Below are 12,869 nucleotides of genomic sequence, written 5' to 3'. Positions count from 1 at the left end.
AAAGAGAAAAGAGAGGGTGGTATGGCAACCATCAACCACTTCCTTCTCTTCTCCCCTTAATTTCTTTTTTCAATTTTGTCTTCTTCTCAAAACCAAATAATCATTCCCAGTGAGCAAAGGAAAGCAATTGGGGCAATGAAGGACCATACGAGCATAGGCCTCGCAATGCTAACAAACAACAACTCCTCGAGCCTTGACGTCGCAATCCTCAAGGCCACAACCCATGACGCCATCCCAATGAAAGAAAGCATGTCCAAAGAGGTTCTCCTCCTTACCTCTGGTTCTAAACTCTACGCATCAACCTGTGCGCAAGCCATCACCAAGCGCATCGGTCGCACACACAACTAGGGGCCTGTTTGATAACGTTTCTACCGTTTCTGTGTCTAAAAACGTCAGAAACATAAATTCACATTTCTGACAAAAAAAACGGATTTTTAGGTGTTTGATAAACCTTGTTTCTAGAAACGTTTCTTGTAGATTTTTTTTTTTAGACAATATAATGGAAAAATATCTCTTCCCATTCCTCTATGCTTAATTGAAAAACTGCCATTGAAGCTGGAATCCTCAGATGGAAGAAGCTCGCAAAGGAAACGACGATGACAACCGTCCGATTCGCAGTCCTATTGGAGACTCAGTCGAAGAACTACTACTTCTCCCATAAATAGCCCATCACCACTCGGTTCAACTACAGGAAATCAAGTGAGGGCAACAGACGATAGAGGAGGCTTCGATGACTTCGAGACCTACTAGATTTGAGCTAAGGCCAATTGCCCTTGCTGCTCTAAGCAGATGGACCTGTTTTTCTCCAATCATCACCCCACTTCTTCTTCCCTGGCTGCAGGTGACAGAAGAGGCTACTAGGCGGTCAATCTCTGCCCCAATTGCCAGCTTTATTGAGATTGGAAGGGTTAGAGGAGACGAAGGAGGAGTACCAGCCAAGGATTCTGACAGGAAATCAAGTATGGGCAACAATGAAGGTGACGGAAGCGTCGCAGGTGGTGGTGGTGGTGGTGGCGAGGAGGATTTTGGGAATCAGCTTCGGGTGTCGTTCTAGGAGACTTTGAGATCTTACAGTGGTGAACCTCTTGAGAGTTGGCCACCTCTGCCCAACCACCTAAAAATAACGGGAATGGGCTAGTGGTGCACACTCCTCCAGGCCCACCTTTTGCGCCTGGGGTCAATGTCATACTGGCCGCTAGTCCTGGTGGTTATGGCGGTGGAGGTGGGAGCAGTGGTGGCAGCTCAGTTGGAGAGAAGGGTGAATGGGGTGGATCCAATAAAAGATTTACCCACACCCAAGGAGATCTGCAAGGGGCTCGATAAGTTTGTTATTGGCCAGCAAGGGTGGCAGCGAAGGCGACAGAAGCGTTGCAGGTGGTGGTGGTGGTGGTGACGAGGAGGATTTCACAGGAACCCTAGGTTGGGCAAAGGAGTCACGTACGCCTGGGAACGAAGTGCAGAGGAGTTGCAGAGGAGTCACGTCGCCTGGGAACGAAGGGAGACGAGTTGCAGAGAAAAAGGATGTAAAAAGGGGTTAAGGGAATATTATCAAGCAAATGGCAAATTATTTTGGCCACAAGTCATTTCTGGAAACGCCGAAACAACTACAACTTGTTTCGTCTCTTTTGTTTCTTGAACCATAAATTGAAAAGAATTTCTATTTCTACTTATAAAAACAGGTGAAACGGAACAGTTTTGTCAAATGCTTTTTGTTCCGTTTCTATCGTTTTTTGACACAGAAACAGTAGAAACGCTTTTCTGGGAACGTTATCAAATGGGCCCCTAGGGTGTAGCCCTCAAGTCCCTTACGTTTGTTCTTCGTATCTTTCAAGACATGGTGATGGATATATGTTGTTGAATATGGACCATAATCACTGTAGAACCTTTTCCATTCGACGTTCCCACAACATAGCTGAAATTAATGGTTTTTCGAAGAGGTTACCGTCGGCTAACATGCATCCACGGGCCTAGATATGTGGTGTCAAGTTTCTTATTTCCCTCTTGAAGTCCTCCAAGCCATGAAAAGAGGTGCCAAGATCCTTAACCTCTCCAACTTCCGTGACATCTCAATTTCAAACGCTTGGATTACATTGTTGATATCCGCACCTTCGCACTTTACCTAGACGAGTGCCTAGAATGCTTTCCTCATAGGTGAAGTAGTAAGACCTCATCAACATAATTGACTCTTCTAGAGTTACAGCGGCGTAAGCTGAAACATGTGGTTGTTAGGTTACAGAGAGCTCTATAGTAGCTTCAAGAATTAGATTCCAAAGCCATAGCCTCTACTTCTATCACAATCGCCAACACCATCCCTATTAACCACGAAGTCGGCGCTCTCAAGGGGCATGGAACTTTTGAGTTTGATGGGGAAATGGTTGCGACTCTATGGAGAAAGCCGACGGTTGCACAAGGATGGAGAACGACAGTGGTTGTGCAAGAAAGGAGAAGGGTATTTTAGTATTTAGAAAAAAATATACTAGCTGAAGTCAGCATTTAAGGTATATTCTGAAACAGAGATTGATGGAAGGGGGCGTGAGCTCTGTTAGTTAAAACGGGAATGGCAAAAAAACATTGTTCGGTACGGGCATGTTTTAAACGGATCAAAACGTGAACGGGACGGTCAAAAATACGGTCAAATACGAAAAAAACGAGAAAAATAAAAAACGGACGGTACGTGTTTTAAACGTTTATATTTAAATAATACGGTGTAAAAAAAAGGGCAATATATAGACATAAATTGACATAATAATTCTTTAAATACCTGGATAACAATCAAAATAAATATAGATAATATCCATATTTCAATTCAAATTCTAAACCTATTATGTCATGAAATAACATAAAAAATATATCCATCCAAAGATTAATATAAGATCCAAAATACACCATTCAACTATCCAAAATACATCATTTAAATATCCAAAATCATCATCCAAACTACATAATCCAAAATGTATCATCCAAATTACATCATCCCATTTCATTAAAAAAAAAGCACAAGTGTATCATAATATAGAATTAGGTTGATCATGAATAGGTTCAACATATGTCTCTTCAAGTCTCTCTGTCTCCAACTCAATGTTTACATCAGGCAAATCACCAAGTTTCTCTAGGTCAATAGGTTTTGTATCCTGAATTGCTCGGCTTTCATAATTCTCCTTCATCAAAGAATTCATTCTAATGTATACCAAATCTTCTAACATTTCTGGAGTTAACCTGTTCCTCTTCTTTGTTTGTGCAGCGTCCCAAGCACTCCAATTCCTCTCGCAAGGAGAGGAACTACAAGGTTGGCTTAAAATTCTGCAAGCAACCTTCTGAACCACAGGAAGACAACCACCCATATATTCCCACCAAATCCCTACAAATTAACATAAGTAAACACATATCAAATTAACACAAGTAAACACATATAAGGATGATATACAAATAGAAATATAAACTTAATTAACTAACATACTTACTTGGATGGTTAGTTTTCATTAAAGACTTTCCTGTGATATTGAACAAATTTGGGTTCCTCATTCGATATTCAACCATTTCTGCAGTGAATTGCTCATGATCTTCTTGAGGAACCATGGTTGCCACAATACATTCTTGAGCTTGCACAACTGTATTTGTCTCAATAAAAAGTCCACCATCAAACAAATTATTAGGATTTAAAGCTGCAGCAAGCACATGAACAGGATGAATTATATTCTTTTCCACCCTTGTATCAAACAAATCCAATATGGTAAAGTACTTTACTCCATCACTCTCCTTTAACTTCCTCAATTTTTCTTTTGCCCTAACAGTTGCTTCATACAAGTAACATGCAGTGGAACCATCTGAATCAACAAGGCGAAGAATCCTAATGAGAGGATCCATAAAAGCAATAACCTCCTTTGCCTGTTCCCAGAATATATCAGATTGAATTATCCTGACAGTCTTTAATGCTATTTCAACTCTATTGCAATGGAAGCCTCTCCATTCAGATGATGCAACCAATAGCCTTAACTCATTCTCAACTACAATAAGAGATTGGAGCATTAAAAAATTAGTAGCAAACCTTGTCTTGCAAGGCTGCTTAATCTCTTTGGCATTTGTGAATTCCCTCATCAAGGCTATAATAGTTGTGTGCCTGTGCATATAATCCACTACATGTTTACCATCATCAATAATTTCCCTCACCCATCTAACATGCTTATAGATATCCTTTAAAAGCAAATTAATCCCATGTGCAACACAATTTGTCCGATACATGTGAGATCATTTTCCAATCAACATATCACCACAACAATTATAGTTAGCACCATTATCTGAAACAAATTGCACAACATGTTGTGGTCCAAGCATTTCAATAACATTAGATATTTCTCTAAAAAGATATCCAGCAGTAATACTATTTGAACCACAATCAATACACTTCAGGAATACAGCCCCACCAGGAGAATAAGCTAGCACATTGACCCAAGACCTCTTCTTTAGGTCAGTCCAAGAATCAGACATTATTGTGCAACCTGTGCCACCCCATGTTGACTTTATGTTGCTCACATATTCCATGATCTCTACCTTAGCTTCAGGAATCAAACAGGTACGAAGAGTAGAGTAACTAGGAATAACAAAACCCTGACCATAGGCACAAGCACCTTTCATCATTTGAATAAAAGATTCTGTCTGAATAACATTGAAAGAAATGTTATTCTTAACAAAAAATTCTCCTATCATCTTTTCTAATGACTTCTTGTCTTGTTTAGCAGCCAACTCTACCATTGTGGTTTGATGAATGCTCCTATCAAGAGAACTTGTGGAGCCAATTCCACTTTCTAGGGTCTCATTCGTCCTTTTCTTTTTAGATGCACTCAAATTCCTTTCTGCACTGGCTTCAGCTTGAACATGATCAGGGACTTTTGTACAAATTTGAACATCATGGCCAGTCAAGCAAGCCAAATGAGCTTTCACTCGAGTAACACTACCAGAGTAGTCAAGTTCACAATAATTGCATTTAAAACGGCTCGGCCCAAGTTGTTGTACATGTTCCCAAAACTTATCCTTTTTTCTAACCATTTTTCAGTAATATCAAGTACTTACATAATATGCAATCAAATATTTATTCAACTTTAATATATATGATGAGTACATATGAGAATTGAGAATAAAGAATTAACGATTAACAATCAAATATTCATTCATATTTTAACAAAGTATACTAAATTGTGGAACAAAGTGATTCTAATTTACCAAATAATTTCTGCAATTGAACAGAGAGAAACCTTTTCTCCTATATAACCCAGAAAAAAATAAAAAGAAGATGCTAAATCACAAGGGGCTGGAAGCTATGTATGGTCTATCGGATCCGTATAAAAAAACAAGGGTTAATGAGAATCAACCCAATGATGCAGCAGATGCCAGTTTGTATGGAAGCTTCTTGAAATTTCTGCAAGATCCTTCTTGATCCAAACAGCCACATGTTGCACCTTAAAAAAAAAAGAAAAAAGAAAAAGCAATCATGAAGGTGAAATCAAAGTCTGGATATATCTACCTATAAGCCGACAACCAATGTTAGTGGCACTTGTGCAAATCAAAATGGGAAAATCTCTACAATAGGGGGTAAAAGGTATGGGGGTATAGTGTCCAAGAATTGCTCCTTGGTGATGCATTCCTGTTGCAGAAGTGATGGATAAGAAAAAAAAAATCCAATTATTCACATTAGTCAGAATCATATGAGCATTGGGTTTTACGGACCAAGTAGGGTTGATCTTATAGATTTTTAGAATTGTTGCTCACTAAAGGTGAATATTGTGGAAAACCTGATAGAAGGATATGCTTATTTTCCCTTTCATGTGTAGTATGTTAAACAAGAGCTTGGAGTGCATTGCATGAATAAGCTTGTGGTCTCCAGTATGAGGATTATATCTATGTATGGCTCATTTAAGCAGATCACAAAATATAAAGAAATCAAAAAGGAAAAAAATCAAAAACCTCTTTCTGCAACAATAGAAACAGGGGTGAAGTCGAATCCGGTGTTTGAGCTCGTCCTTCGTCCTTTGTCGTCCGTCGTCAGTCGTCCGTCATCCGTCGTCCGTCGTCCGTCTTCCGTAGTCCGTAGTCCATCGTCCGTCGTCCGTGGTCGACCGTAGTGAGGTGAAGTCGAGCTGCTCGAGTCCAGTACTCCAGTCGTTCAGTCCTCCGTCACCCGCCATAGTGAGGTGAAGTCGAGCTCGAGTCCAGTACCCCAGTAGTTCAGTCGTCCGTCGTCGTCGTCGTCCAGTCGTCCAGTTCTCACAAGTGTTTCCACTGGCCGCCGTCGTCGTCGTGGATCATAGAGACGTAGACAACTCCGGCAGCACCGTGTTCACGAGAAACCGATGACAACTCTCTGATGAGCAGCCATCAGTCGTCCGTCGGTGGGAGAGAAGAAGAGAGGAAGTGAGAGTTAGGGTTGAAGTTTTAATTGAAATGATGGATTTTGATTTGGGAATGGGCCGAAATCGAACGGCCGAGAGTGAAATTTTAATTATTTTTTAATATCCGTTTTTTTTTATAGTAAAAAAACGGATACGCGTTTGAAACGCGTTTTAAACTTTAAGTATGCCCGTTCCCGTTTTTTATTGGATTTCTGTGAACAGTTCAGCAAACGGCGTTTAAAACGTCAAAAAAATGGTTCGGCGTTTAAAACGCGTTTAAAACGCGAATTAACTAACTAGGGGCGTGAGCATAATTTGGAATTATGTAAGGGGTGTCTTTCTAATAGTGGCATTCTCTAGGGGGTGGCATTGTAAATTTCTCAATTTAATATAGAGATGCATGTAGAAGTGTAGCCTAAGTGGGAGATTGTTGGGTCTTTTATGAGCTTCATTAATCCAGGCTTATCTATTGGCCATTGGCTAATTTGGGCCCACACTAAGTGGGAAATATTAGGCTCTACCCATTGTGGGGATGAATTTGGGTTTTGGATATTCTATTCTAAATAGAAGCTAATGATCCCTGTAGCCGTCACTTTCACAATTTCATTGTTTGAGAGTATTGATTTCTCTCACAAGATTTAGCACAAATGGGAGAGAATTCCAAGAGTGAAAGTTTTGCAGAAGATCTTAGTGGAAATAGCTCCACCATGTAGTTATTCACCGTCATTCGTGTGAGACTCTTTGTTCATTGCTTAAGGGACTATACTACGCTCAAGAGGTATGTTTGTTGTCCCTTTAAATTCTTAATTGTGTTCTACTATCATGAGAGTTTCACATTCGAGTTCTATACCCTAGAACTCATATCAATAATTAGTTAGTCTGTACTAGATAAATGTCCAAAATATCTTTCATTATTTTCAGAATCCCATCTGACAGCCAAAAGGATATTAGTTAAGAGATTTTTTATTCACTGCGAGTGAAAAGAAACTTAGTTTTTGATTTATAACAAAAAAAAAAAAATCTAAGTGATCTAGAGAGATCATGATTCATTCTTCGCTTGATCATTGGTAATTCTCTATGTTCAGTCGACCACATTTTAGGTTTGGTTCATCATCCATTGACAACAGAGAAAAAGGGTGAGGGGTGGGGATTACAAGGCAACCTACAATTGGGATCCGCATTACAAAATAAGATTGACAGTAGAAAACTACTCAAAATAGTGTTTCCCTTTTACCTCACTGCTGTGTTGTTTTATGACATTTTTACTCCATTTTTCTTTTTCACCTCTTTTCAGTCACCACCTTCACCCCTTTATTTTGGGTAAATGGGTGAATATGATTAAAACAAAACTACTCAAAATAGTGCTTCAGTCCACCAACAATGTTTATAAAAAGATTTCTCTTTTCTTTATTAAGAACTGATCCCCCAACTCACTCAAAGCATATTTAGAGATCCCATGTGATCTCATAGATGTTCCAGGTCAAGAAAAAGATCAAGCAACTACACAAAATTTTAGAATTAAAAATTAAAAGCACAGAAACTTAACCTATGATCATGTGGGTTATGCAGCACTAGATTAAGGAGAAGGAATTCACCAAGTGAGAATTTAGGGACAAAATTATTTGATCCGTAGGTGGCTATTTATAGAAGTCAGTGTTTTGGGTATTTTTGTAATACCAATCTTTTTTGGTATGTTAGATACGGAATAGAATGGGGTATGTTGCCAGCTTTTGATAAGCTCGCAACATCTTACAACAATCACAAGGTTAGACACATAAGGTCAAGGGGTATTTTACAAAAGACATGATAAAGGATGAGACATGTTGGGCATGCTGGTCACCTTCCCACAGGATAGAGGATGACATTTGTTGGGCATGCCGCCATCTTCTCTCAGGCTGGACACAGCAGGGTAACGGGTTATTTTCTATAAAGGGGTGGTGAGAGGATGACACATGTTGTGCATGCCGCCACCTATTATCATTAATTAGATGAAATATTAGATAACTTTTTTTTGGTAACGCTTGTAAAGTAAAACTCGTTTCCAAGTATTCTTGTAACCCCCACCTCTCTTACAAAAAAAAATAAAAAATGGTAACTTGCACCTCATCTACGAGAACCTGATCTAAATAGATAGAATCCACCCAAGGAAAAATCATGTGTTGGATCAGACAGTATGAGAATGGTTCTCGTACGAGAACCTGATCTGTAGGAGGCTATGTATAGAAGTTAGTGTTTTGGGTATTTTTGTAATACCAACCTTTTTTGGTATATTAGTTAAGGGAGAGAATGGGGTGTCCTGCCAGCTTTTGATAAGCTAGCAATTCATACAACAATCACAAGGTTGGACGCATAAGGTCAAGGGGTCTTTTAATAAAAACATGATAGAGGATGACACATGTTGGGCATGCCGGTCACCTTTCCACAGGACTGGACATAGTAGGGACTCACTAGGGCAAGGGCTCTTTTACAAATGAGAGGATAGATGATGACATATGTTGGGCATGCCGCCATCTTCTCTCAGGCTGGACAGAGCAGGGCAATGGGTTTTTTTTTTTTTTTTAATAAAGCAGAGGTGAGAGGATGACACATATTGTGCATGTCGCCACCTATTCTCATTAATTAGATGAAAGATTAGGTAACTTCTTTTTTTTTTGGTAATGTTTGTAAAGTAAAACTCGTTTCCAAGTAATCTTGTAACCCCCACCTCTCTTACTAAGAAAAAAAAAGTAACCCACACCTCGCCCTAGAGTGGATCAGGTTCTCGTACAAATAATCTTGTAACCTCCACCTCTCTTACAAAGAAAAAAGTAATCCACCCACCTCGCCCAAGAGTGGATTTGGTTCTCATACGAGAACCACTCTCTTACGGGATTGATCCACATAGATGGAATACACCCAAGGGAAAAACCTGTGTTGGATCAGATGGTATGAGAAATCTGTAGAAGGCTATATTTAGTTAGTGTTTTGGTATTTTTGTAATACCAACCTTTTTTGGTATATTAGTTAAGGGAGAGAGTGAGGTATTCTGCCAGCTTTTGATAAGCTAGCAAACATCATACAACTTTACCCAAAAAAAAAAAAAATCATACAACAATGATCACAAGGTTGGACGCATAAGGTCAATGCCGGTCACCTTTTCCATAGGGCTGGACCATAGTTAGCAAATTCGGATTCGGGAATTATTCGGGCGGAGAATTATTCGGAATAATTCGGTTGATTAATTTAAGGATTCGGTCAAAAAAGCGGTCAAAAAAGCTTATTGGGTTTTTTTTTTAAATACTGTTTAAGTGGACAGAATAATTCGGTTTAATTCGGATTCGGTCCGAATTATTCGCGTTTTATATTCACTTTTGAAAAAATTGCGAATTTTACCGAATTTTATTTTTATTCAGCCAAATTGATAACACTGGGTTGGACACAGTGGGGCGACACATGAGGCCAAGAGGTCTTTTACTAATGAGAGGATAGAGAATAAGACATGTCGTGCATGCCGCCACCTATTATCATTAATCGATGAAAGATTAGATAACTTTTTTTTTTGGTAACGTTTGTAAAGTAAAACACATTTCCAAGTAATTTTCTAACCCCAACCTCTCTTACCGAAAAAAAAAAAAAAAGTGACCCACACCTTGCTCAAGAGTGGATCAAGTTCTTATACATAATCTTGTGACCCCATCGTTCTTATTAGAAAAAAAAAAAAATTGCTCAAGAGTGAATCAGGTTTGTACAAGACTATCTCCACATAGATGGAATCCACCCAAAGGAAAACCCTGTGATGGATTTCATCTGTGTAAATCAAACGGTATGAGAATGGTTATAACCTGATCCACACTCACAGCTCACCTCGCCCCATCCACGCCACCCCACCAAAAAATAAAAATATAAAGTCGACACTCAACAAGTAATATAAGGATAATTTTGTCATTTTGAATAATATACTATATAATCCACTTAATACCATGGCGGCAAGTTCTCATCATTGGGTCGAAAAATGAATATCCTCTGGGAAGACATTAGAAAGTTTCCTGAATTTGACCCAAACTTTTCTTTTTCAAAAGACGAAAGCATCCTTATCAAAATAAATAATCCAACGCCAATTTAGTTTTGATTCAGTGGAGCTTGACCTACTTTTTTTTACTACATTTGGACTCTGCGTTGACAGGTCTAAAAAAATCCAACCATTGATCCTTTGACTTTATTTTTTTTCGTCAATTCGAGAATGAGAACAGATTAAGAAAGCTTACACAAATGAAAGGAGGTTTTGGATATTATAGCATCAAGTTATTTTGTTATTTTATTTATAAAAATATATATTGGGAATGGTTTCAGTGTGTGTTGGAAGGAGCGTGACCCCTACACAAGACATATAAATGGCTGAAATGATTTTCTCATCTCCCATGAAATACAAGATGACAACGCTGTTGATGCTTGATTACCCATACTCATGGGCCCGTGCATGCATTATGGCCATGCACCTCAAGGGAAAACATTTAAAAAAAAAAAAAAACTTAAAAGGCAATGCGGTCGTAAGGCCTGGGTCATACACAGAGCCACAAAAGGGGTGAAATGACTAGCCTGTCATTCATGGAAGGCAGAAATCTCACCTTCTAAAATCCCACCTCTAGCCTTTTTGATACTTTTATGTGTAATTTCATTGGCTCTTCAATGCTGACGTAGGATTCACGCTGCCTTTCGGTAACCTTTTGGCATTTTTTTTTTCTTTGGCAGAAATAGAGAGTGGGTTTGCTGCACCTCGTTTCTAAGCTGAATAGATATATATATATATATATATATTTTTTTTTTCGCCCTTGCCACTTTTCTACTCAGAGTCTCAGACTCTTCTCTGTTTCTCTTCTTTCTCACTGTATTTCTTTTCCCTCTTCTTTCAATATTTTGGCTATGTTTAAGAAAATACTGAGCTGTCAACATAAAAACCGGTTTTTGTATAGGTTTATTGGCTTCCGACAGGGAGAGAGAGATCGACTTCTCCTGAGGAAACTCAAACCATTTTGTTAGAATCTCACTGAACGAAAGGAGTTCTCTGACATATCCAACGCTACTGGTCTGGGTCTGTATTTAGAATCATGTCTCAGACAAACTGGGAAGCTGACAAAATGTAAGTATTCGTTTTATTAGTTATTTTCGATGGCCTTCTACTATTTGTGGTTTATCAGCTCTGCATATCTGTTTCTCTGTATTGGGTATGTGGTGCTTTTCTTGAAAGTGCTTGAGTTTTGGGGGTTATGATCGTATTGGTGACTTCTACTAGGTCTTCTCCTTTTTGTGTATTGTCCCCTTTTATTTTTATTTTATTTTTCTCATCTGGGTCTCTCTTCTTTTCTTCTAGGGTTTCTTATTTTGCAGCTTTTGCCTGTTGTTTGTTGCAGTATTTTGTGTTTTAGTTGAGTTCCAGGGTTTGTGTTCTGTCTTAAAGTTTGGGTTTTGTGCATATATAAACCGTGTTTTGGTTCCTGCTGGTGTAAATCGTCTTGTAATGTCTTAATCTATCTTCTCTCATGTTTCTAAATCATATGGGGCTAATGTCTGCATTCTTAGAGTCGTCTGCTGTTCTTTTTAGCTTTCATTTGTGAAGTTCCTATCTTTTCCTCCTCACCATTGCTCTCAGCCGTTTGACTGTTGGATAACAGGTTGGATGTATACATTTATGATTATCTAGTGAAAAGGAATTTACAGGCAACAGCAAAGGCCTTTCAAGCAGAAGGGAAAGTATCTTCGGACCCTGTGGGTAAGATTATTATGAACTCCTCATTAAATAATAATTGGAAATATTTATTAACAGACTTTTGAATGGGAGGTAGAGATTGTGTATATCTTTTGTGTTCTCGGAAATTTCCGTCCAAATTGAGATTTTGTTTCATTTTATTTTTCCACTTTTATGAGTTTGCAGCTATTGATGCTCCTGGTGGATTCCTCTTTGAGTGGTGGTCGGTTTTTTGGGATATCTTTATTGCTAGGACTAATGAGAAGCACTCAGAGGTTGCGGCTTCATACATTGAGGTGGGTGTGAGCATGCTTTCTTCCTCCTGCATTTAATTGATCTTAAAGTTTTTGTCTTTTGCGAGTTTTCATTTTATTAATTTCAACTTTTCGATTGCATAGGTTGCTCAGTGTTCTAATTAGGTCTCATTGTGGTGTTAGCTCTGTTCTGTTTTTGAATTGCTGTTCTGTTTGAAAGTCAGTTAGTCTTCCTTGAATAATGTTATGCACTTTTGTCTTTTCAGTTCGCTAAAAGATAGTGTAGAACTACTTGTCACCCAAAAAAAAGAAAAGAAGAGAGACGTCTAGAACTATATATTTCAGTCTATGAGTTTCATTAGTCAATGTTGTATTACCATACATAGTTGGATTAGCATTATATTCTTTTTTGTTGTATTTCATCTAGAAGGATTTGTTCTTATTAAATGTGGATTATAACATTGAAAGCTTTGATAATTGTGGGTTTTTTTTTTTTTGGAGATACTATGG

The 12,869-nt window shown here is 38.5% G+C and overlaps 3 protein-coding genes across 8 annotated transcripts in view; 1 reads left to right on the top strand and 2 right to left on the bottom strand.

Annotated features, from left to right (window-relative positions):
- Nucleotides 1-2,894: 2,894 nt before the first annotated feature.
- LOC122065368 lies at nucleotides 2,895-4,239 on the bottom strand. The gene is made up of 2 exons (XM_042629188.1): nucleotides 3,462-4,239; nucleotides 2,895-3,358 (listed from the first exon to the last, which is right to left on the bottom strand). The coding sequence occupies exons 1-2, from the start codon at nucleotides 4,237-4,239 to the stop codon at nucleotides 3,006-3,008; spliced, it is 1,131 nt and encodes a 376-aa protein (XP_042485122.1). The 3' UTR covers nucleotides 2,895-3,005.
- Nucleotides 4,240-4,245: 6 nt separating this feature from the next.
- On the bottom strand, nucleotides 4,246-5,043 carry LOC122065359. The gene has a single exon (XM_042629177.1). It carries the CDS (start codon nucleotides 5,041-5,043, stop codon nucleotides 4,246-4,248), a length of 798 nt encoding a protein of 265 aa, XP_042485111.1.
- A 6,140-nt stretch (nucleotides 5,044-11,183) lies between these two features.
- Nucleotides 11,184-12,869, top strand: part of LOC122062044 (transcriptional corepressor LEUNIG-like) — a 39,942-nt gene continuing 38,256 nt past the window's right edge. For all 6 annotated transcript variants that reach the window (XM_042625715.1, XM_042625697.1, XM_042625680.1 and 3 more), the window contains exons 1-3: nucleotides 11,184-11,499; nucleotides 12,032-12,129; nucleotides 12,292-12,401. In XM_042625715.1, the coding sequence (XP_042481649.1) occupies nucleotides 11,468-11,499; nucleotides 12,032-12,129; nucleotides 12,292-12,401 (240 nt within the window). In that variant the 5' untranslated portion in view covers nucleotides 11,184-11,467. The remainder of the gene's footprint in view (nucleotides 11,500-12,031; nucleotides 12,130-12,291; nucleotides 12,402-12,869) is intronic.

Source organism: Macadamia integrifolia, chromosome 2 (genome assembly GCF_013358625.1).
Source record: "Macadamia integrifolia cultivar HAES 741 chromosome 2, SCU_Mint_v3, whole genome shotgun sequence".
Lineage (NCBI taxonomy): Eukaryota > Viridiplantae > Streptophyta > Magnoliopsida > Proteales > Proteaceae > Macadamia > Macadamia integrifolia.
The sequence above is the reverse complement of the archived record's forward strand: the minus strand, read 5'-3'. Positions and strand labels throughout refer to the sequence as shown.